The following is a 26,802-nucleotide window of genomic DNA, read 5'->3' on the forward strand; positions in this document are numbered from 1 at the left end:
TACATTTGGCAAGAGTAACAATAGCTCGATCGACCTTTGGTATGTTCTCCCACAATTCCACATCCTGTTCTGGAATTGTGTACATTTTATAAAACCTGGAGGAAGGAGCAAAACGTACAGCAGGCTTTTTCCATTCCTTGGTTATATAATCAGGGACCAAACCTGGAACCTGAAATACTTTTCCTCATAAATACCCAAAGTTCTCAAAACCCTTATGTAGTAAGGTACAGATATGATCCACTTTAAATCTGAAAGCATTTTAAAATTCAGGATCAGGAATATGATCATGTTCCCCAGATGACACTTCCCCATCTGATATGGATGATTTTGAGTCCTCAGAAGCAAAGCTTCTGAGGTAGGGCAGGAATTTAAGGTTGAGGGGAAGGATTTTGCATGTTTATATAAAGAGAGTCAGATAAGCCCCCAGATTTGCGTTTACGCTTACTTGGCTCGGGGATAGCCACTAAATACTCTGTCATAGCCTTGTGCAAGCTATTTTTAAACTCAGGGGTAAAGTCAGTAGTAGCCCCCTGAGTAACATACACAGGACATCATTTCTTAGAGGAAGTAGAAGGTTGCGGCTGATTTGTATGCAAAAACTACTCACAACTGTCACAGAGTTGGATGCCCTGGCACACGGGAACAGATTTGCAAAATAAGCATAAATATATACAGTATATAAGATGGTTTCAGTGGGGACAGATTCTGTTTTCCATAATGTGAAGTATAAGTCAGCAAAAACAGAGCATGACGTTATACACATACAGTAATAAGAATACAATGGCAGAGACTCCTCTACACTAGCCAAATTAATACATTGGATACATTAACAGACTAAATAGTAACAAAACAAAAAAATTATCCCCTTGGCAGCTTCTGCATGGGTACTCAACCCCCTCCAGTAACAGGATCGAAAAGGCTGTAATAAAGCTGCAAATAATGGAGATTAGCCCCTAAATTGTAATTTTCTTCTACTTCAGCTCCGGAGTGAGAAGGGAAAGGGTGACAAGCTGAGGGGGCGGAGCTACCACCCGTAGTGCTGCCGGTGTCTCAGAGAGGCAAGAGAAGCAGAAAAATTAAGTATTTTCTAAAAAGTACACCAAACACACAAAAAAATTACCCAGCCAGTAAACAAAAAACAACAACTTGTAGTCTCACCAGATGTCTGCTAACAAAATTGAAAAAAGAGCAGTTTGCGGTTCTCTTAAAGGGTCAATCACCTATTTTACAAAATTACAAAAAAATAGGGGTACCCAGGGCTGCCAAAGGATAAAATTTTTACCAGTTTTTTAGACATATGGCAATCAGGTACCTGAAAATTAGAAAAAAAGTATGTCAGAAGGAGAGCAGGGTAAGTCCCCTGGCTATGCTGTACTAGTGTGAGAGTAACTTCTAATAGCCTCTGGGCTTTGTGTGCTGTGGTAAGTGACTTACCTGCAATAGCACCCCTCCACCGGCTTACCAGGCACCAAACTGCAGCAGTATCCAGTAGAGAGAAATTACACAGTTAGTATAGGCACCACAGAGGATATCTGAGGAAATACCATTGTCTCCCAGGGCTAAGGACAAATCCCTGCGCATATACAGTAACCGGATATTCCTATGCCCCTGTATCATTCAGCTTGCAGGAAACATCTTCTGTCTTCTATGTGAATGATATGCCCCAAGGATAAAGGATTTCATGTTGATCTGTGCTCCCAAATATTAACCCATAAGCAAGTAGATGGACACCTCTATTCTCAACCTTCTCTTCTGAGGCCAAGAACAGAGTGGAGGTGGGAGGGATTTTAAGCTCTTATGTGGGTTCTTGACCTCTTCCTAGTGGCAGAAATTATATTCTACATGTTATGGAGCCCTATGAGCTATTATTATTTTACAAAATAAATAAATAAATACAATTGCCCCAGCTATTTTACCTGCTTGTCCCTTGATGGGACAGTTTTAACAAGTTACACTAAAGCATATGATTTAGAGACATGAGTCCTACACATCCAACAGACATCTTACCATAAATGACCAAGTACAGCAACATATAGAAAATCAATGCATTTTTATAAGAACTTAAAGGGACATAAAACACAAATATTTTCTTTCATAAACAGATAAAGCATGCAATTTTTAATAACTTTCTAATGTAGTTCTATTAGCAAAGCTCAGGAGTGTACTCATGTCTGGAGCACTATATGGCAGCAGTTTTTAAAGACTGTTATCCATTTGCAAGAATACTAGAGGGCAGCCCTATTTCCTGCCATGTAGTGCGCCAGACACCTACCTATGTATCTCTCCAACAAAGAATATCATGGGAACAAAGCAAATCTGATAACAGATGGAAACTTTTGTAAAATTGTATGCTCTGTCTGAATCAAACTAAATGTTTTGTTTTTTTATATCTTCTTAAGCAATATTATTTATTTTCAGTAAGATACAAAAACACCAAGAAAACAAAGACAGAATAATATCTTTATAAAGACATTTAAACATAAGGGACAGGCAAGTGCCCTCAGAACAAATATAGAACATTAAAACACTGAATTTACAGAGAGCTGTGAAACCAAGAATAGTTGGCATTTTTTAATACATATATATAAAATGAGTTACCTAGTTGCCCTCCATTAAGTCCCAGTGTATACACTGCTTCTCTAGTCCACAGCACAGTGTGAAAGCGTCCAGCAGCTACACCTATCACAGTTTTCCCTTTCAAAATCTTGGCTTGAATCTGTAATTAAATAAGGATAGGTTATGTTTAAAAAAATATAATATATATATATATATATATATATATATATATATATATATATATATATATATATATATATATATACCGGTCAGAATTTAAATATTAATGGTAACTAGTTAAAGATGCAACGTGTGTTTTATAAAATTATATTATATAAATAGTAATGAAGACTACCCAAGTATAGTATTTTTTCCAATAAACACTTATAAAATATAACAAACTACAGTTTATGGTAAAAGCTTTACTATGCCATGTTCTGATCTTTTTATTAAACAAATCCAATTATTTTTTTTTGGAAACAATACATCTTATGCTGTACACTCACCCTAGGACATCAATAATTAATATGCATTTAAAGCCTGTTTGTAAGAAAAAGAATCAAGGGAATTTAGAGTTTGGGGGGAAAAAAAACATAACTTGCAAAAAGTACATTTAAAATAAAATGGGGAAAAAAACATTATACACATACCTGTCTAGGGACATTAGAGCTGGACGGAGGTGGCAGGATACCTAACTGATGAAACGTGTTTAAGCCAAAAGTGTAAACATAGCCCTCTTCTGTCAGTACAATGGTATGGTCTTTTGCAGCAGCAATCTGACTACACTGGTGACCACATAGACCTTCCACCAACCTAGGTACCTAGAAATAGTACAAACATTTAACAAATACATATCATTTTGTTGTTCATATATATACCCCACTATCATTCATATGAGTTAACAACAGATTACTAAATAGTGCTTACAGGCAGAATACAAGGATTATGGTTACATTTTTTTTAGTCATCAACATTTTAAAACAGACACACACAACAACACCCTTTAACACTATACACCAGGGTGGATTAAAAATGCTTTTTGAGGAATTATCTATCTAAATCTGGTTTTCTATTTAAGATACTTTATAGTTTGTAACTATGTAGCATGAGGCTGCATATTCATGGCTGCAATGTTTACATTTATTGGCAAATTAATTCCATTGATCAATTCCCAATGTCATGCTTTCCCAGAGGTTTCTGTAAGATTATATTGACTATTTTTTTTAGTCTAGAAGATATTATCACAAATTGTTGTCTTCGTATTTCTTAAAACTGTAATTTTGTCTCTGCAGAGATATGAAATAAATATACAGAGCTAAAAAAAAGAATATTGTTCCTCAGCAACTCTATGAAAATAGAATGAACCCCTTAATTAAGTTTCAAGACATTCAATGAATATAAGATTATTTGAAGTGGAATAGATCTGCACAAGGTGCTAAGTGTGAGGGAGGGGCAGGCAGTAAAATGAAAGTAAAATCTATCATTTTGATGTTTTAGTTAAAAAAAACATAATTTATGCTTACCTGATAAATTCCTTTCTTCTGTTGTGTGATCAGTCCACGGGTCATCATTACTTCTGGGATATAACTCCTCCCCAACAGGAAATGCAAGAGGATTCACCCAGCAGAGCTGCATATAGCTCCTCCCCCCTACGTCAGTCCCAGTCATTCGACCAAGAATCAACGAGAAAGGAGTAACCAAGGGTGAAGTGGTGACTGGAGTATAATTTAAAAGATATTTACCTGCCTTAAAACAGGGCGGGCCGTGGACTGATCACACAACAGAAGAAAGGAATTTATCAGGTAAGCATAAATTATGTTTTCTTCTGTTATGTGTGATCAGTCCACGGGTCATCATTACTTCTGGGATACCAATACCAAAGCAAAAGTACACGGATGACGGGAGGGATAGGCAGGCTCATTATACAGAAGGAACCACTGCCTGAAGAACCTTTCTCCCAAAAATAGCCTCCGAAGAAGCAAAAGTGTCAAATTTGTAAAATTTGGAAAAAGTATGAAGCGAAGACCAAGTTGCAGCCTTGCAAATCTGTTCAACAGAGGCCTCATTCTTAAAGGCCCAAGTGGAAGCCACAGCTCTAGTGGAGTGAGCTGTAATTCTTTCAGGAGGCTGCTGTCCAGCAGTCTCATAGGCTAAACGTATTATGCTACGAAGCCAAAAAGAGAGAGAGGTAGCAGAAGCTTTTTGACCTCTCCTCTGTCCAGAGTAAACGACAAACAAGGAAGAAGTTTGGCGAAAATCTTTAGTTGCCTGCAAGTAGAACTTGAGGGCACGAACTACATCCAGATTGTGTAAAAGACGTTCCTTCTTTGAAGAAGGATTTGGACACAAGGATGGGACAACAATCTCTTGATTGATGTTCCTGTTAGTGACTACCTTAGGTAAGAACCCAGGTTTAGTACGCAGAACTACCTTGTCTGAGTGAAAAATCAGATAAGGGGAATCACAATGTAAGGCTGATAACTCAGAGACTCTTCGAGCCGAGGAAATAGCCATTAAAAACAGAACTTTCCAAGATAACATTTTTATATCAATGGAATGAAGGGGTTCAAACGGAACACCCTGTAAAACGTTAAGAACTAAGTTTAAACTCCATGGTGGAGCAACAGCTTTAAACACAGGCTTGATCCTAGCTAAAGCCTGACAAAAGGACTGGACGTCTGGATTTTCTGACAGACGTCTGTGTAACAAGATGGACAGAGCTGAAATCTGTCCCTTTAATGAACTAGCTGATAAACCCTTTTCTAAACCTTCTTGTAGAAAAGACAATATCCTAGCGATCCTAACCTTACTCCAGGAGTAACCTTTGGATTCGCACCAGTATAGGTATTTCCGCCATATTTTATGGTAAATCCTTCTGGTAACAGGCTTCCTAGCCTGAATCAGGGTATCAATAACCGACTCAGAAAAACCACGTTTTGATAAAATCAAGCGTTCAATTTCCAAGCAGTCAGCTTCAGAGAAGTTAGATTTTGATGTTTGAATGGACCCTGTATCAGAAGGTCCTGTCTTAGAGGTAGAGACCAAGGCGGACAGGATGACATGTCCACTAGATCTGCATACCAAGTCCTGCGTGGCCAAGCAGGTGCTATTAGAATTACTGATGCTCTCTCCTGTTTGATTTTGGCAATCAATCGAGGAAGCAGCGGGAAGGGTGGAAACACATAAGCCATCCTGAAGTTCCAAGGTGCTGTCAAAGCATCTATCAGAACTGCTCCCGGATCCCTGGATCTGGACCCGTAGCGAGGAAGTTTGGCGTTCTGGCGAGACGCCATGAGATCTAACTCTGGTTTGCCCCAACGTCGAAGTATTTGGGCAAAGACCTCCGGATGAAGTTCCCACTCCCCCGGATGAAGAGTCTGGCGACTCAAGAAATCCGCCTCCCAGTTCTCCACTCCCGGGATGTGGATTGCTGACAGGTGGCAAGAGTGAGACTCTGCCCAGCGAATTATCTTTGATACTTCCATCATTGCTAGGGAGCTTCTTGTCCCTCCCTGATGGTTGATGTAAGCTACAGTCGTGATATTGTCCGACTGAAACCTGATGAACCCCCGAGTTATTAACTGGGGCCAAGCCAGAAGGGCATTGAGAACTGCTCTCAATTCCAGAATGTTTATTGGAAGGAGACTCTCCTCCTGATTCCATAGTCCCTGAGCCTTCAGAGAATTCCAGACAGCGCCCCAACCTAGTAGGCTGGCGTCTGTTGTTACAATTGTCCAGTCTGGCCTGCTGAATGGCATCCCCCTGGACAGGTGTGGCCGATAAAGCCACCATAGAAGAGAATTTCTGGTCTCTTGATTCAGATTCAGAGTAGGGGACAAATCTGAGTAATCCCCATTCCACTGACTTAGCATGCATAATTGCAGCGGTCTGAGGTGTAGGCGTGCAAAAGGTACTATGTCCATTGCCGCTACCATTAAGCCGATCACCTCCATGCATTGAGCTACTGACGGGTGTTGAATGGAATGAAGGACGCGGCATGCATTTTGAAGTTTTGTTAACCTGTCTTCTGTCAGGTAAATCTTCATCTCTACAGAATCTATAAGAGTCCCCAAGAATGGAACTCTTGTGAGAGGAAAGAGAGAACTCTTCTTTTCGTTCACTTTCCATCCATGCGACCTTAGAAATGCCAGAACTAACTCTGTATGAGACTTGGCAGTTTGAAAGCTTGAAGCTTGTATTAGAATGTCGTCTAGGTACGGAGCTACCGAAATCCCTCGCGGTCTTAGTACCGCTAGAAGGGCACCCAGAACCTTTGTGAAGATTCTTGGAGCCGTAGCCAATCCGAATGGAAGAGCTACAAACTGGTAGTGCCTGTCTAAGAAGGCAAACCTTAGATACCGGTGATGATCTTTGTGGATCGGTATGTGAAGGTAAGCATCCTTTAAATCCACTGTGGTCATGTACTGACCCTCTTGGATCATGGGTAAGATTGTCCGAATAGTTTCCATTTTGAACGATGGAACTCTTAGGAATTTGTTTAGAGTCTTTAAATCTAAGATTGGCCTGAAAGTTCCCTCTTTTTTGGGAACCACAAACAGGTTTGAGTAGAACCCTTGTCCTTGTTCCGACCACGGAACCGGATGGATCACTCCCATTGTTAACAGATCTTGTACGCAGCGTAGAAACGCTTCTTTCTTTATCTGGTTTGTTGACAACCTTGACAGATGAAATCTCCCTCTTGGGGGAGATAATTTGAAGTCTAGAAGGTATCCCTGAGATATGATCTCTAGTGCCCAGGGATCCTGAACATCTCTTGCCCAGGCCTGGGCGAAGAGAGAGAGTCTGCCCCCTACTAGATCCGGTCCCGGATCGGGGGCTCTCGGTTCATGCTGTCTTTGGGGCAGCAGCAGGTTTCCTGGCCTGCTTGCTTTTGTTCCAGGACTGGTTAGGCTTCCAGCCTTGCCTGTAACGAGCAACAGCTCCTTCCTGTTTTGGTGCAGTGGAGGTTGATGCTGCTCCTGTTTTGAAATTCCGAAAGGGACGAAAATTAGACTGTCTAGCCTTAGCTTTGGCCTTGTCTTGAGGTAGGGCGTGGCCCTTACCTCCCGTAATGTCAGCGATAATTTCTTTCAAACCGGGCCCGAATAAGGACTGCCCCTTGAAAGGTATATTAAGTAATTTGGACTTAGAAGTAACATCAGCTGACCAGGATTTTAGCCACAGTGCCCTGCGTGCCTGTATGGCGAATCCTGAGTTCTTAGCCGTAAGTTTGGTTAAATGTACTACGGCCTCCGAAGTGAAAGAATTAGCTAGTTTAAGGACTCTAAGCCTGTCCGTAATGTCGTCTAGCGTAGAGGAACTAAGGTTCTCTTCAAGCGACTCAATCCAAAATGCTGCCGCAGCCGTAATCGGCGCGATACATGCAAGGGGTTGTAATATAAAACCTTGTTGAACAAACATTTTCTTAAGGTAACCCTCTAATTTTTTATCCATTGGATCTGAGAAAGCACAGCTATCCTCCACCGGGATAGTGGTACGCTTAGCTAAAGTAGAAACTGCTCCCTCCACCTTGGGGACCGTTTGCCATAAGTCCCGAGTGGTGGCGTCTATTGGAAACATCTTTCTAAATATTGGAGGGGGTGAGAACGGCACACCGGGTCTATCCCACTCCTTAGTAACAATTTCAGTTAGTCTCTTAGGTATAGGAAAAACGTCAGTACTCGCCGGTACCGCAAAGTATTTATCCAACCTACACAGTTTCTCTGGTATTGCAACGGTGTTACAATCGTTGAGAGCTGCTAAGACCTCCCCTAGTAGTACACGGAGGTTCTCCAATTTAAATTTAAAATTTGAAATATCTGAGTCCAATCTGTTTGGATCAGAACCGTCACCCACAGAATGAAGCTCTCCGTCCTCATGCTCTGCGAGCTGTGACGCAGTATCAGACATGGCCCTAGCATTGTCAGCGCACTCTGTTCTCACCCCAGAGTGATCACGCTTGCCTCTTAGTTCTGGTAATTTAGACAAAACTTCAGTCATAACAGTAGCCATATCTTGTAATGTTATCTGTAATGGCCGCCCAGATGTACTAGGCGCCAAAATATCACGCACCTCCCGGGCGGGAGATGCAGGTACTGTCGCGTGAGGCGAGTTAGTCGGCATAACTCTCCCCTCGCTGTTTGGTGAAATTTGTTCACATTGTACAGATTGACTTTTATTTAAAGTAGCATCAATACAGTTAGTACATAAATTTCTATTGGGCTCCACCTTGGCATTGGAACAAATGACACAGATATCTTCCTCTGAGTCAGACATGTTTAACACACTAGCAAAAAAACTTACAACTTGGTTATAATCTTTTTTAGCAAAAAAACACACTGTGCCTCAAAGAGGTACTAACGATTAAATGACAGTTGAAATAATGAACTGAAAAACAGTTATAGCATCAAACTTTAAAACAACACAACTTTTAGCAAAGGTTTGTTCCCATTAGTAAAAAACAACACTAATTAAATTTGTACATAAGAAAACAAAACAACGTTTTTTATTCACAGTCACTATAAGAATTCTCACAGCTCTGCTGAGAGAATTTACCTCCCTTCAAAGAAGTTTGAAGACCCCTGAGATCTGTCAGAGATGAACCGGATCATGCAGGAAATATAAAAGTAGCTGACTGGAATTTTTGATGCGTAGCAAAGAGCGCCAAAAACGGCCCCTCCCTCTCCCACACAGCAGTGAAGAGAAACGAAACTGTCACAATTAAAGCAAAAAACTGCCAAGTGGAAAATAATGCCCAAATATTTATTCACACAGTACCTCAGCAATGTAAACGATTCTACATTCCAGCAAAAACGTTTAACATGAGAATAGTTATTAAAAGGATTAGTGACCTTTAACACAGTATTTCCGGTGAAATACCATCCCCAGAATACTGAAGTGTATACATACATGTCATTTTAACGGTATGGCAGGCTTTTCTCATCAATTCCATTCAGAAAATAAAAACTGCCACATACCTCAATGCAGATTCATCTGCCCGCTGTCCCCTGATCTGAAGCCTTTACCTCCCTCAGATGGTCGAGAACAGCAATATGATCTTAACGACTCCGGTTAAAATCATAGTAAAAAATCTCTGTCAGATTCTTCCTCAAACTCTGCCAGAGAAGTAATAACACGCTCCGGTGCTATTTTAAAATAACAAACTTTTGATTGAAGTCATAAAAACTAAGTATAATCACCATAGTCCTCTCACACATCCTATCTAGTCGTTGGGTGCAAGAGAATGACTGGGACTGACGTAGGGGGGAGGAGCTATATGCAGCTCTGCTGGGTGAATCCTCTTGCATTTCCTGTTGGGGAGGAGTTATATCCCAGAAGTAATGATGACCCGTGGACTGATCACACATAACAGAAGAAATAAATACTATTTAAATTGTTATTATTAAGGTAATGATTATTTTTCTCCTTCTAATAAAGTACAACAGAAAAGTAGTTTGCTCTAGTGTAAATATATTACCCTCCCACCTGACACTTCTCACCTCCCTGACCCCTAGCTGATCCCTCCAAAACATCTCTTCCCCCACCCACACTCCTTACCACCATCGTACGTACTAACAGACAGTCTGCAGTTTAGGGATTTTTTTATTTTTTAATTTCTGCAGTGTAGGGAATTATTCCTTAACCGTCCCAGCCCACTGGTTCCCCCAAGCATCTTACTAACTCCTCCTCCCTTCCAGTAGTGGCAACCATTTTAGATACTGGCAGCTGTCTGCCAGTACCCAGTTTTTATTTTGTGATTCAGACAGAGCATGCAATATTAAGCAACTTTCTAATTTACTCCTATTATCAAATTTTCTTCATTCTCTTGGTATGTTTATTTGTAAAGTAAGAATGTAAGTTTAGATGCCGGCCCATTTTAGGTGAACAACCAGGGTTGTCCTTGCTAATTGGACAGCACCATTAAACAAGTGCTGTCCATGGTTCTGAACCAAAAATTAGCTGGCTCCTTAGCCGAGATGCCTTATTTTCAAATAAAGATATCAAGAGAACAAAGAAAAACTGCTAATAGAAGTAAATTAGAAAGTTGCTTAAAATTACATGCTATATCTGAATCATGAAAGAAAAAATTTGGCTTCAGTGTACCTTTAATGTTATGGTTTTAAATACAGTGGCCATGTTATTGCTGATATGTTATCACATCGATCACATGACCTCCCTGGGTTTTGGACACACTGCCTCACTTGTGAGGCAAGTTCTGGGGCTGCCAGCTGGTGAAGGACTGCGGGGTCCCTTGTGAAGCAGCCAAAAAGGAAGGACATACCATGTAAGATTCAAAACTTTAGGCTACTCTCAAAAAAAGAAAAAGTTCTATTAAAAGTATAAGCCACAAAAATAATTGTATAGCCAATAATCTACTCGTGCTTTTCCCCAGAAGTATTCCAATTCACCAGAGAACTCTGGGTAAGATATGCAAATGAGATATAAAACATCATATGCTCTTTGCTTCCAGAGCATGCAATCATTTTGCAATTTTCTTAATTAATAAAATTAAACATTTTAAATAATCTCAAAGGGTTTCAGATCTCCTAAATTGATTAACTGAGGAAGATACAAAAATGGCTCATAGGATATAGACATGCAATTCAAATAAAAGTAAAAAAACAAAACAAAACAAAAACAAAAACACTAGTCTTCTAGTCTTCTTTGGAAATTCACTTTATTTTTCCTAAACAAACTTAATTCAACAAAAGATCAACAGATTAAAGTGCAGCATTCTGTAATATAATATAATTAAAGGGACACTTAAAACATTTCATGCACCTCTCCTTAATCGCGGGTGCTGCCATTTTTGAACCTAGGTTACACTGTACATATCTAAAGTAGAGTTACTGCACATGCGCAAACAGGTCATCAATTACATGTAGTGAAAGAAAGATTCAACATGATGGCACTTATGACTAGAGGGAGGCAGGGAATAACCTCAATAAGAATATGTAAATTATATGAGTGCACTATAGATCATTTGTCACCTGCCGATGCCAGCTCTCTCCTAAATCATGTGATGGGGTATCAGATCGCCAAAGGAATCTGCCACACTATTTTTTTCTGGATCTCTGGTGTGTGTGTGTGCACTGTACTAGTATGTTTCTTTATTTAAATACAATGCATCTGTAGCTAATGAAAAAAAGTATCGGGGATCAATGAAAATATAGTTAAACACAAACAGCAAATAATATGGAGAAGAAAATAAAGAGGGATGAACAGCCAGAATACTCTGAGAAATTATTAAATGAGTCACCTTCCCTGACAATAGCAGACTAGGACAGAGACATCCTCAACTATCGAACTAGAACAATTTATATTTATCCTTCCTAAAATGGTCCCTTCAGACAAAGCTCTTCACACATGTAATCTGGTGTGAAACAAACGGACAGATGTGTGACAAAGAAGAGCGACCTTATGCTGATGCTGTGCGGACAGCATTTGGTAGGATGTGACATGTTTGCAAACAAAGTGTACTTTAAAATATGAAAACAAAATAAATGCATAAAAACAACAAGAATTGGTAATATACAATGTACTGGAATTGGTGCATGTCTTCAACATTTCTTCATTTGAATGATATATTAATCTATAAAACTGAAAAATATCCAGTGAACATACCAGGCATGTGAGTTCATCTCCGTGACCAAGGCGCCCCCCTTGTCCATGCCCACAGGTAAAAACTTGTCCTTTCTGAGACAGGAATATAGAGTGAAACTTGCACAGTATCATCTAGAAAAAAAGTGCCAAAAAGCAAGTTATAATTAATCCCAAAAGTAGCATCTTCCCATATGAAATCTAAAAATGTGCTTATTAAAACAAAGGGATACAATAGGATTCAGATGAAAAACTAGAAAAGAAAAAAACATTTTTTTTTATACAAAATTATCTATTAAAGACTATGGTATTAGGTTTTTAGCTGTTACAAAATTTACATCAGTCAGGTAAAACATGTTTTCTAAACACACAGTTATTATTATTACAAAGACAAGTGACAGCTAGATTACAAGTATTTACATATTGTAGCTCTACAAATATTTAATTTTAAGCTTCAAATTTAAAGGGAAACAAAACCGGACCCTTGATAATTAAATGCCTAATACCTTTAATTTCCTGCAAGAAAAATATGTCATGTTATCCTCACTTTACTTTTTGTTTAGTGCTCCCAGTGTCATCTGTTTTTTTTTTTCCATATCCAAGAAGCAGAGTGCTACATTCGATCAGAGGCTGTGCTGCTCCTTCTGTAGAGACTGAAGACGCAGGCTCACGCTTCCTTTTATCAGCATCTGCTGGGTCAGATCACAGCCTGAGCACACTCTGGTTTCTCAACAGAAGAGAGTGTTACAGATCATTAGCTGTAGCATTGTGCTTGTTGAAGAAGAAGAGAAAAAACGTTTCTGGGATAAAACTACTGGCAAGGTAAGTGAAGGTAAAGCGAACCGATTTTATTCTTCTTGCAGGTAATTAAAAAAGGGCACAGAGCATGCGATTTTAGACAAATTTATAATATATTTCTATTATCAATTTTTCTTTGTCCTATTTGTATCTTTTGCTGAATAGCAGGGACATAAGCTCAGGAGCGTGCCCATTTCTGGAGCACTATATGACAGCTGTTTTGCAAGAATGTTATCCATTTCCAAGCGCACTAGATGTCTACCTAGGTATGTCTTCAATAAAGAATATAACGGGATTAAAGAAAATTTGATAATCAAAGTAAATTGAAAAAATTTTAAAAATTGAATGTTCTTTTCCAAACCACAAAAGAAGATTTTTGGGTTTCATATCCCTTTAAAGTTAAGTATTTAAGGTATCCATGGCCCCTCTGACAGTGAAGATTGCTCAGCTGATAATGTAATAATTCTCATACAATGCTTCTTGTCTTATTTATTAGAGAACTATAATGTCACTAATGGGATATATCCAATAGACAATAAAGTGTACTATGTACAGAAAATAACCTAACAGGATCTCTACTAGGAGGTGAACACTTTCAAGGTATTTTAAATATATTGTATGATTCAGTCGCATGAATATTAAAGGGACTGTAAATCGTTTTCTCAAACACAAACTTGCAATTAAAAGCTTCAAAAAACAGAATTTATGCTTACCTGATAAATTACTTTCTCCAACGGTGTGTCCGGTCCACGGCGTCATCCTTACTTGTGGGAATATCTCTTCCCCAACAGGAAATGGCAAAGAGTCCCAGCAAAGCTGGCCATATAGTCCCTCCTAGGCTCCGCCCACCCCAGTCATTCGACCGACGGACAGGAGGAAAAATATAGGAGAAACCATATGGTAGCGTGGTGACTGTAGTTAGAGAAAATAATTCATCAGACCTGATTAAAAAACCAGGGCGGGCCGTGGACCGGACACACCGTTGGAGAAAGTAATTTATCAGGTAAGCATAAATTCTGTTTTCTCCAACATTGGTGTGTCCGGTCCACGGCGTCATCCTTACTTGTGGGAACCAATACCAAAGCTTTAGGACACGGATGAAGGGAGGGAGCAAATCAGGTTACCTAAACGGAAGGCACCACGGCTTGCAAAACCTTTCTCCCAAAAATAGCCTCCGAAGAAGCAAAAGTATCAAATTTGTAAAATTTGGCAAAAGTGTGCAGTGAAGACCAAGTCGCTGCCTTACATATCTGGTCAACAGAAGCCTCGTTCTTGAAGGCCCATGTGGAAGCCACAGCCCTAGTGGAGTGAGCTGTGATTCTTTCAGGAGGCTGCCGTCAGGCAGTCTCATAAGCCAATCGGATGATGCTTTTAAGCCAAAAGGAAAGAGAGGTAGAAGTCGCTTTTTGACCTCTCCTTTTACCAGAATAGACAACAAACAAAGAAGATGTTTGTCTGAAATCTTTTGTAGCCTCTAAATAGAATTTTAGAGCACGGACTATGTCCAAATTGTGTAACAAACGTTCCTTCTTTGAAACTGGATTCGGACATAAAGAAGGTACAACTATCTCCTGGTTAATATTCTTGTTAGAAACAACCTTTGGAAGAAAACCAGGCTTAGTACGCAAAACCACCTTATCTGCATGGAACACCAGATAGGGCGGAGAACACTGCAGAGCAGATAACTCTGAAACTCTTCTAGCAGAAGAAATAGCAACCAAAAACAAAACTTTCCAAGATAGTAACTTAATATCTATGGAATGTAGAGGTTCAAACGGAACCCCTTGAAGAACTGAAAGAACTAGATTTAGACTCCAGGGAGGAGTCAAAGGTCTGTAAACAGGCTTGATCCTAACCAGAGCCTGAACAAATGCTTGAACATCTGGCACAGCTGCCAGTCTTTTGTGTAGTAAGACAGATAAAGCAGAGATCTGTCCCTTTAGAGAACTTGCAGATAATCCTTTCTCCAAACCTTCTTGTAGAAAGGAGAGAATCTTAGGAATTTTTATCTTATTCCATGGGAATCCTTTGGATTCACACCAACAGATATATCTTTTCCATATTTTATGGTAAATCTTTCTAGTTACTGGTTTTCTGGCCTGAACCAGAGTATCTATCACAGAATCTGAAAACCCACGCTTTGATAGAATCAAGCGTTCAATCTCCAAGCCGTCAGCTGGAGGGAGACCAGATTTGGATGTTCGAATGGACCCTGAACAAGAAGGTCCTGTCTCAAAGGTAGCTTCCATGGTGGAACCGATGACATATTCACCAGGTCTGCATACCAAGTCCTGCGTGGCCACGCAGGAGCTATCAAGATCACCGAGGCCCTCTCCTGTTTGATCCTGGCTACCAGCCTGGGAATGAGAGGAAACGGTGGAAATACATAAGCTAGGTTGAAGGTCCAAGGTGCTACTAGTGCATCTACTAGAGTCGCCTTGGGATCCCTGCATCTGGACCCGTAGGAAGGAACCTTGAAGTTCTGACAAGACGCCATCAGATCCATGTCCGGAATGCCCCATAATTGAGTTAGTTGGGCAAAGATCTCCGGGTGGAGTTCCCACTCCCCCGGATGGAATGTCTGACGACTCAGATAATCCGCTTCCCAGTTTTCCACACCTGGGATGTGGATCGCAGATAGGTGGCAGGAGTGATCCTCCGCCCATTGAATTATTTTGGTCACTTCTTTCATCGCCAGGGAACTCCTTGTTCCCCCCTGATGATTGATATACGCAACGGTCGTCATGTTGTCTGATTGGAATCTTATGAATCTGGCCTTTGCTAGCTGAGGCCAAGCCCTGAGAGCATTGAAGATCGCTCTTAGTTCCAGAATGTTTATCGGGAGAAGAGACTCTTCCCGAGACCATAGTCCCTGAGCTTTCAGGGATTCCCAGACCGCGCCCCAGCCCACTAGACTGGCGTCGGTCGTGACAATGACCCACTCTGGTCTGCGGAAGCTCATTCCCTGGGATAGATGGTCCAGGGTCAGCCAACAACGGAGTGAATCTCTGATCTTCTGATCTACCTGAATCACTGGAGACAAGTCTGTATAGTCCCCATTCCACTGTTTCAGCATGCACAGTTGTAATGGTCTTATATGAATTCTCGCAAAAGGAACTATGTCCATTGCTGCAACCATCAACCCTACTACTTCCATGCACTGAGCTATGGAAGGACGTGGAACAGAATGAAGAACTTGACAAGCGCTTAGAAGTTTTGACTTTCTGACATCTGTCAGAAAGATCCTCATTTCTAAGGAATCTATTATTGTTCCCAGAAAGGGAACTCTTGTTGACGGAGACAGAGAACCTTTTTCTATGTTCACCTTCCATCCGTGAGATCTGAGAAAGGCCAGAACGATGTCTGTATGAGCCTTTGCCTTTGAAAGGGACGACGCTTGTATTAGAATGTCGTCCAAGTATGGTACTACTGCAATGCCCCTCGGTCTTAGAACCGCTAGAAGGGACCCGAGTACCTTTGTGAAAATCCTTGGAGCAGTGGCTAATCCGACTGGGAGGGCCACAAACTGGTAATGTTTGTCCAGAAAGGCGAACCTTAGGAACTGATGATGTTCTTTGTGGATAGGAATATGTAGGTACGCATCCTTTAGATCCACGGTAGTCATAAATTGACCTTCCTGGATAGTGGGTAGAATCGTTCGAATGGTTTCCATCTTGAACGATGGTACCCTGAGAAATTTGTTTAGGATCTTCAAATCCAAAATTGGTCTGAAAGTTCCCTCTTTTTTGGGAACTACGAACAGATTTGAATAAAATCCCATTCCTTGTTCCTTTATTGGAACTGGGTGTATCACTCCCATCTTTAACAGGTCTTCTACACAATGTAAGAACGCCTGTCTCTTTATTTGGTTCAAGGATAAGTGAGACATGTGGAACCTTCCCCTTGGGGGTAGTTCCCTGAATTCCAGAAGATAACCCTGAGAAACTATTTCTAGTGCCCAGGGATCCTGAACATCTCTTGCCCAAGCCTGAGCAAAGAGAGAGAGTCTGCCCCCTACTAGATCCGGTCCCGGATCGGGGGCTACTCCTTCATGCTGTTTTGTTAGCAGCAGCAGGCTTCTTGGCCTGCTTACCCTTGTTCCAGCCTTGCATCGGTTTCCAGGCTGGTTTGGGTTGTGAGGCATTACCCTCTTGCTTAGAGGATGCAGAATTAGAGGCCGGTCCGTTCCTGAAATTGCGAAAGGAACGAAAATTAGACTTATTCTTGGCCTTGAAAGGCCTATCTTGTGGAAAGGCGTGGCCCTTTCCCCCAGTGATGTCTGAGATAATCTCTTTCAATTCTGGTCCAAATAGAGTTTTACCTTTGAAAGGGATGTTAAGCAATTTTGTCTTGGATGACACATCCGCTGACCAAGACTTTAGCCAAAGCGCTCTGCGCGCCACGATTGCAAACCCTGAATTTTTTGCCGCTAATCTAGCTAATTGCAAAGCGGCATCTAAAATAAAAGAGTTAGCCAACTTAAGTGCGTGATCTCTGTCCATAACCTCCTCATATGGAGTCTCTCTACTGAGCGACTTTTCTAGTTCCTCGAACCAGAACCACGCTGCTGTAGTGACAGGAACAATGCCGAAATGGGTTGTAGAAGGTAACCTTGCTGTACAAAAATCTTTTTAAGCAAACCCTCCAATTTTTTATCCATAGGATCTTTGAAAGCACAACTATCCTCGATAGGAATAGTAGTGCGCTTGTTTAGAGTAGAAACTGCCCCCTCGACCTTATGGACTGTCTGCCATAAGTCCTTTCTGGGGTCGACCATAGGAAATAATTTCTTAAATATGGGGGGGGGAACAAAAAGGTATGCCGGGCTTTTCCCACTCCTTATTCACTATGTCCGCCACCCGCTTGGGTATAGGAAAAGCGTCGGGGTGCACAGGAACCTCTAGGAACTTGTCCATCTTACATAATTTCTCTGGAATGACCAAGTTATCACAATCATCCAGAGTAGATAACACCTCTTTAAGCAGTGCGCGGAGATGTTCTAATTTAAATTTAAATGTCACAACATCAGGTTCAGCTTGTTGAGAATTTTTTTCTGAATCTGAAATTTCCCCATCTGACAAAACCTCCCTCATGGCCACTTCAGATTGGTGTGAGGGTATGACAGAACAATTATCATCAGCGCCCTCCTGCTCTTCAGTGTTTAAAACAGAGCAATCGCGTTTTCTCTGATATGTAGGCATTTTGGATAAAATATTTGCTATGGAGTTATCCATTACAGCCGTCAATTGTTGCATGGTAATAAGCATTGGCGCGCTAGATGTACTAGGGGCCTCCTGCGTGGGCAAAACTGGTGTAGACACAGTAGGAGATGATGTAGTATCATGTTTACTCCCCTCATCTGAGGAATCATCTTGGGCAATTTCATTATCTGTGGCAGTACTGTCCTTACTTTGTTTGGACGCTATGGCACAATTATCACACAAATTTAAATGGGGAGACACATTGGCTTTCATACATATAGAACATAGCTTATCCGAAAGCACAGACATGTTAAACAGGCTTAAACTTGTCAATAAAGCACAAAAAACGTTTTAAAACAAAACCGTTACTGTCTCTTTAAATTTTAAACAGAAAACACTTTATTACTGAATATGTGAAAAAGTATGAAGGAATTGTTCAAAAATTACCAAAATTTCACCAGAGTGTATTAAAGCATTAAGAGTATTGCACACCAATTTTCAGAGCTTTAACCCCTAAAATAACGGAACCGGAGCCGTTTACAAATTTAACCCCTATACAGTCCCAGCTATAGCCTTTGCTGTGACCTAACCAAGCCCAGAGGGGAATACGAAACCAAGTGACGCCTTCTAGAAACTTTTCCAGCTACTTTCAGATCCTTACACATGCATCTGCATGTCTTGCTCTCAAAAACAACTGTGCAGTAATGGCGCGAAAATGAGGCTCAGCCTACAACTGGGAAGGCCCTCCCTGACTGGAAAAGGTGTCTAACATAGTGCCTGCCGTTAAAAAACGTTCCCCAAGTTTATAAATGTGAATTATCAGCATAAACATGTATAAAATGCCCAAATAAAGCAATCGATTTAGCCCATAAAAGTGTCTACCAGTTTTATAGCCCATATTAAGCCCTTTATTCTGTTTGCTTGACTAAGAAAATGGCTTACCGGTCCCCATGAGGGGAAATGACAGCCTTCCAGCATTACATGGTCTTGTTAGAAATATGGCTAGTCATACCTTAAGCAGAAAAGTCTGCTAACTGTTTCCCCCAACTGAAGTTACTTCATCTCAACAGTCCTATGTGGAAACCGCAATCGATTTTAGTTACTGTCTGCTAAAATCATCTTCCTCTCACAAACAGAAATCTTCATCCTTTCCTGTTTCAGAGTAAATAGTACATACCAGCACTATTTTAAAATAACAAACACTTGATAGAAGAATAAAAAACTACATTTAAACACCAAAAAACTCTTAACCATCTCCGTGGAGATGTTGCCTGTGCAACGGCAAAGAGAATGACTGGGGTGGGCGGAGCCTTGGAGGGACTATATGGCCAGCTTTGCTGGGACTCTTTGCCATTTCCTGTTGGGGAAGAGATATTCCCACAAGTAAGGATGACGCCGTGGACCGGACACACCAATGTTGGAGAAATAAACACAAATGCAGTGGAAGAAGGGAGATAAAGAAGTATATTATAACAAGCGATTACAGTTTCAGTTTGGAGGATATGATTTTTGGAGTCATTTGAGAAAAAAATATTTAGCAAATTAGATTAAACAAATCTTTATTGTGGTATAAATAGAGAACAGGATACCAATACATTAATGTTTCTTATATAACAGAAATAACACACTAAAAAAATACCTGTTTAATATAGATTCCAGAACGAGGAAACATGTCCACTAACTCTGGATGATGCTTGCTCTGTTGACTTCCATGTCCCAATGTGAAATTAATATTATTTCCCCAGGTGTAGAGCTCAGTGGGATCTTAAAATAATATTTAAAAAAATAATTTGTTTATTTGGCCTTTGTAAAATTTCATTACATACAGTATATTATAATTCACACACACACACATTATATATATATATATATATATATATATATATATATATATACACACACACACACACAATACATACATATATATATATATATATATATATATATATATATATATACACACACACACACACACACACACAATACATACATATATATATATATATATATATATATATATATATATATATATATATATATATATATATATATATATATATATATATATATATAACACATACACACATATATACAGTACTGAGCAAAGGTTTTAGGCAGTTGTGAAATAATGTTGTAAAGTAAGAATGCTTCAAAAATTAGAAATGTTTATAGTTTATTTTTATCAATTAACAAAACGCAAAGTGAGCGAACAGAAGAAAAATCTAAACTGAATTAATATTTGGTGTGGAAAAAAAAATATTAACATTACTACTTTTTAAAGCATTCTTACTTTACAGCATTTTTTAACAGCTGCCTAAATCGTTCGCACTGTACTGTATACATAGATCGCAAACAGGTGCCTAAAATCAAGCAAATAACCATGAAATCTGCATAGACAAACATTGGCAGTACAACGAGTCGTACTGAAGTGTTCAGTGATTTTAAAGGGACAGTCTAGTAAAAATTAAACTTTCATGATTCAGATAAGGCATGCAATTTTAAACAACTTTCCAATTTACTTTATCATCAAATTTGCTTTGTTCTCTTGGTATTCTTTATTGAAATACCACGTAGGCTCATATGCTAATTTCTAAACCCTTGAAGGCCGCCTCTTATCTCAGTGCATTTTGACAGGTTTTTTACAGCTAGACAGCAATAGTTCATGTGTGCCATATAGAGAACATTGTGCCCACTCCCATGGAGTTTCCTAGGAGTCAGCACTGATTAACTAAAATGCATGTCTGTCAAAAGAACTGAAATAAGGGGGCAGTCTGCAGAGGCTTAGCTACAAGGTGATCACAGAGGTAAAACATATATTAATAGAACAGTGTTGGCTAAGCAAAACTGGGGAATGTGTAATAAAGGGATTATCCGTTTTAAAACAATAAAACTTCTGGCGTAGACTGTTCCTTATAAATGTGGCATGGTCTGATATTCTGCTAAATGAATTTGGCTGTGGCAGATGCCAGGAAAACTCCACCTTCTAGAATGCATAGTATCTACTGTAAAAGTTTGGGCGGAGGAAAAATAATGATCTGTGGTGCTTTTCAGGGTTTGGGATAGGCCCCTTTGTTCCAGGGAAGGGTCATTTTAATGCTACAGGAAACAAAATCATTTATACAGTTGGGTGCTTCCAACTTTTGGCAACAGTTTGGGGGAAGACCTTTTCCAGTTCCAGCATGTCCGTGCCCCTGTGTACAAAGCGATATCCATGAAGACATGGTTTGACAAGTTTGATATGGAGAAATTTAAGTGGCCTGAACAGAGCCCTGACCTCAAGCCCACATTAATGCTTATAGTTTTGAAATGGGGTATTCAATAAGTTCATATAGTTGTAAAATATATATATATCTCTATAAACAAAATAAATTGCACACATGTACTTACATAAAGCTGTAGAAAAATATCACTGCTATATTGCTTACATGTCAGAGGAAAAAAGGTTACTAGTCCACACAATGCTTAATGAAGCAAACATTTCTGCTTCAAAAATTCACACTTCAACTTCATAATTGCATACTCTCCAAAAAAAAAAAAAACGTTGATTCTAAAGTCACAACATACGTTAAAATGCTGCAGCTTCTAGGAATAAAAGATAATCTGGCAAAAGGTCTGCTACATTTTATTAGACAATTATTAATGCATATGTAGGTTAGGTTTCAAGGAAATTCCAACACTCCTTTTGTTAACCCTTTCCTGCCAGGGCTAAAGTGTCTACATCGGAAGAACTGTTCCGATGTAGACAAATTGGAATCACACGATCGCGAGATTTCAATTATTGGATCGCGTCTGGGGGGCGTCCCTATAACCCTAGGAACGCCCTCCAGACCGCGATCAAATGCAGGAAGCACAGAAGGCTTCAGGACAGCCGTTGGCTATGACGTTCTATTCCGTCATAACGGCACTAAAGCCCAGTGTAATTATGACGGAATAGAACGGCGTTAAAAGGTTAATGAATCCAACATATTTTTTGATGTGCAAAGGTAAATATCTTACCGCTAGATTTAAAGACAATGTGGGAAGGTCTGTCTTTCATTACCAGATCCAATGCAGTGAATCCATCTTTATCTTGAATATGAAGATTACTGCCATTCTGTAGTATAGAAAGGAAAAAGTATTGTAAATGATGGTTAAATAAACATTTTCCACTCTACTTGTCATTATACAGTGTGGAGCTCAAAATTATGTACATTATGTATTATTTTTAATTTAGCCCCCAAAAGAGAACCTGCAGTCAGTGTCTATCAAGCAGCGGTCATCAGACCACTGCTCTCTAGACTCTTCTCCACCTCTCGTCCAACCGGGGAGATTGACAGCTCCTGCCCGCGCGTGTTTGGCTGTGCACGAGCAGGGGCGGGATAGCACACAAGCACAAAATAGCACTCTGGTGCAATTATAACATTTCTGTAGCAGATTGCTACCCGCGAGCTGGGGCAGACAGGGACGCATATGTATGCCCCATTGTGCCAACGCAAGGACATAGAAACATAATTTGTACTTACCTGATATATTTATTTATTAAAGATGATAATCCCTGCTCAGGAGGCGGAGCTAAAACACCCTTAACAATACCACTCATCAGTTAAAAGGACAGTCTACAATAAATTGTTATTGTTTAAGAAGATAGATAATGCCTTTATTACCCATTCCCCAGCTTTGCACAACTAAGATTGTTTTAGTAATATACTTTATAACATTTAAACCTCTAAATTTCAGCCTGTTTCTAAGCCACTACAGACAGCTTATTATCACATGCTTTTTTATTTGCTTTTCACAACAGGGGACTGCTAGTTCATCTGAGACATTTAGATAATATTTAGATAATATTGTGTTCACGCCCAAGGAGTTATTTAAGATTTAGCAAAACACGATACTGTTATGAAAAATGGGGAATGGATAATAAAGGGATTATCTAACTTTTAAAACAATACAAATTATATTGTAGACTGTCCCTTTAAGCACATGGTAAGAGCAAAGGGCAGGAAATTAAAGCAAAATGAAGCAGCTTACAAAAAGGGAAAGAAAGAAAGAAAGAAAGAAAGAAAGAAAGAAAGAAAGAAAGAAAGAAAGAAAGAAAGAAAGAAAGAAAGAAAGAAAGAAAGAAAGAAAGAAAGAAAGAAAGAAAGAAAGAAAGAAAGAAAGAAAGAAAGAAAGAAAGAAAGAAAGAAAGAAAGAAAGAAAGAAAGAAAGAAAGAAAGAAAGAAAGAAAGAAAGAAAGAAAGAAAGAAAGAAAGAAAGAAAGAAAGAAAGAAAGAAAGAAAGAAAGAATGAAAGAAAGAAAGAAAGAAAGAAAGAAAGAAAGAAAGAAAGAAAGAAAGAAAGAAAGAAAGAAAGAAAGAAAGAAAGAAAGAAAGAAAGAAAGAAAGAAAGAAAGAAAGAAAGAAAGAAAGAAAGAAAGAAAGAAAGAAAGAAAGAAAAAGAAAAAAAGAAAGAAGAAAGAACTGTATCCAGTAACAATAATTTATGTTACGTTTAGTTTTTCTTAATATACTGACAAAAACAGCCTAAAAAAAAATTGGGAAATAAGTGAACTGAAGACCAAATAGCTGCCTTACATGTCCGTTCCTTTTACTACAAAACTTTAAAAGAACATAACACCCCCCCCCCCCCAAAAAAAAAAAAAATCACGATTGAGATAGAGCATACAACTTTAAAATTTATTTCTATTATCTAATTGTTTTCATATGACAGCAGTTTTTGCAACAATATTATACATTAGCAAGAGCACTAGATCGCAGCACTATTTCCTGTCATGTGCACACTACCTATCTAGGTAGCTCTTCACTAAAGAATAACAAGAAAGCAAAGTAAATTTGGCAATAGAAGTAAACAGCAAACTTTTTTTTAAATTGTATTCTCTATCTTAATCATATAAGAAAAAATGTGGGTTTAATGTCCCTTTAAATAAGGCTGAGTGGTGGATATTCTAAGGGGGAGGAGCAAAGCTCTAGACTTGTTAGGGTTGTTTTGCCTTCTCCTGCTGGGCAAGGACTTATATCCCATAAGTGATACCATCCTAAAGGGATACTAAACCCACATTTTTTCTTTCATGATTATGATAGATCAGGCAATTTTAAGCAACTTTCTAATTTACTCCCATTATCAATTTTTCTTCGTTCTCTTGCTATCTTTATTTGAAAAAGGCATCTAAGCTAAGGAGCCAGCCAATTTTTGGTTAAAGGGACACTAAACCCCACATTTTTATTTCATGATTCAGATAGAGCATACAATTTTAAGAAACTTTCTAATTTACTCCTGTTATCAATTTTTCTTTATTCTGTTGCTATCTTGATTTGAAAAAGAAGGCATCTAAGCTATGGAGCCCGCAATTTTGGTTCAGTACCCTGGACAGCATTTATCCACCAATCAGCAAGGACAACCAAGGCTGTGAACCAAAAATGGGCCGGCTTCTAAACTTACATTCTTGCTTTTCAAATAAAGATAGCAAGAGAATGAAGAAAAATTGATAATAGGAGTAAATTAGAAAGTTGCTTAAAATTGCATGCTCTATCTGAATCATGAAAGATAAAATATGGGTTCAGTGTCCATAAAACACACTCTCCTTCAGCATGGGTCCCAGACATAGCATGGAGAGGAATAAAAGCTAGGGGTGTGAGGAGCAATCCTTCTCAAATTCAGGGATTAGTAGTATGGATGATAATACAGTTGGGTACTTTTTAGGTGATGAAAAGGAGCAATACATGATCACATTGAAATGCTTTATTGCATCATCATACACCTATGTAGACTGGAATTTAAACCTGGATTTACTCATTGGAACATATTCTGCTAATACTGCTTTCCCAAAAAGAGAACTTTTAAAAAAAAAAAAACAATCACAACAATTTTAACTAATTTGCTCTATTACAATTTGACTGTTCCTAACGCCTTCTCTATTCCTCATGGTCACATGCTTATGGTCATGGTCCTTTGTTAACTATACAATAAATATTTTTCTGTGTTATAAAATGTATTTGAAAAATGTTAGATGCTCCATAAATATAAAACTAGTATTCTTCAGTAGTATTGACTTCAACTATAATTACATGAATTAGTCATGAAACAGAAGCATTTGTTATATAGTAGGAAGTTGCAATGTTTGTATTAAAGAGGTACAGTATTTTAGCATAAAATACAATTCTCTGTTTTATTACAGAATGTACATTTTTAACATATGCTTTGACCAGCGCTACGGAATTTGGCGGCGCTATACAAATAAATGATAATAATAATAATAATAATTTACTTTGGCCTAGATTTGGAGTTTGGCGTTAGCCGTGAAAACCAGCGTTAGAGGCTCCTAACGCTGGTTTTAGGCTACCTCCGGTATTTGGAGTCACTCAAAATAGGGTCTAACGCTCACTTTTCAGCCGCGACTTTTCCATACCGCAGATCCCCTTACGTCAATTGCGTATCCTATCTTTTCAATGGGATTTTTCTAACTCCGGTATTTAGAGTCGTTTCTGAAGTGAGCGTTAGACATCTAACGACAAAACTCCAGCCGCAGGAAAAAAGTCAGTAGTTAAGAGCTTTCTGGGCTAACGCCGGTTTATAAAGCTCTTAACTACTGTACTCTAAAGTACACTAACACCCATAAACTACCTATGTACCCCTAAACCGAGGTCCCCCCACATCGCCGACACTCGATTAAATTTTTTTAACCCCTAATCTGCCGACCGCCACCTACGTTATACTTATGTACCCCTAATCTGCTGCCCCTAACACCGCCGACCCCTATATTATATTTATTAACCCCTAATCTGCCCCCCACAACGTCGCCTCCACCTGCCTACACTTATTAACCCCTAATCTGCCGAGCGGACCGCACCGCTATTATTATAAAGTTATTAACCCCTTTATCCGCCTCACTAACCCTATAATAAATAGTATTAACCCCTAATCTGACCTCCCTAACATCGCCGACACCTAACTTCAAACATTAACCCCTAATCTGCCGACTGGAGCTCACCGCTATTCTAATAAATGTATTAACCCCTAAAGCTAAGTCTAACCCTAACACTAACACCCCCCTAAGTTAAATATAATTTAAATCTAACGAAATACAAAAAATAAAAAAATATTTACAAACATAAGAAAAATATTACAACAATTTTAAACTAATTACACCTACTCTAAGCCCCCTAATAAAATAACAAAGACCCCCAAAATAAAAAAATGCCCTACCCTATTCTAAATTGCTAAAGTTCAAAGCTCTTTTACCTTACCAGCCCTGAACAGGGCCCTTTGCTGGGCATGCCCCAAGAAGTTCAGCTCTTTTGCCTGTAAAAAAAAAAAAACATACAATACCCAAGCCCCCCAACATTACAACCCACCACCCACATACCCCTAATCTAACCCAAACCCCCCTTAAATAAACCTAACACTAAGCCCCTGAAGATCTTCCTACCTTGTCTTCACCTCACCAGGTTCACTGATCTGTCCAGAAGAGCTCCTCCGATGTCCTGATCCAAGCCCAAGCGGGGGGCTGAAGAGGTCCATGATCCGGCTGAAGTCTTCATCCAAGCGGGGCAGAAGAGGTCTTCCATCCGATTGAAGTCTTCATCCAAGCGGGATCTTCTATGGTCATCCATCCGGAGCGGAGCGGCAGGATCCTGAAGACCTCCGACGCGGAACATCCATCCTGGCC

At 39.4% G+C, this 26,802-nt stretch overlaps 1 protein-coding gene across 1 annotated transcript in view; it reads right to left on the reverse strand.

Moving 5' to 3' along the window:
• IBTK (inhibitor of Bruton tyrosine kinase) overlaps positions 1 to 26,802 on the reverse strand; it is a 244,926-nt gene that overhangs the window by 204,171 nt on the left and 13,953 nt on the right. Inside the window, exons 3-7 of the mRNA XM_053710478.1 lie at positions 22,152 to 22,248; positions 19,795 to 19,919; positions 12,181 to 12,291; positions 3,207 to 3,377; positions 2,599 to 2,716 (exon numbers count right to left, since the gene is read on the reverse strand). Coding sequence (XP_053566453.1) covers positions 2,599 to 2,716; positions 3,207 to 3,377; positions 12,181 to 12,291; positions 19,795 to 19,919; positions 22,152 to 22,248 — 622 coding nt within the window. The remainder of the gene's footprint in view (positions 1 to 2,598; positions 2,717 to 3,206; positions 3,378 to 12,180; positions 12,292 to 19,794; positions 19,920 to 22,151; positions 22,249 to 26,802) is intronic.

This window comes from Bombina bombina, chromosome 4, assembly GCF_027579735.1.
Source record: "Bombina bombina isolate aBomBom1 chromosome 4, aBomBom1.pri, whole genome shotgun sequence".
NCBI classification, from domain to species: domain Eukaryota; kingdom Metazoa; phylum Chordata; class Amphibia; order Anura; family Bombinatoridae; genus Bombina; species Bombina bombina.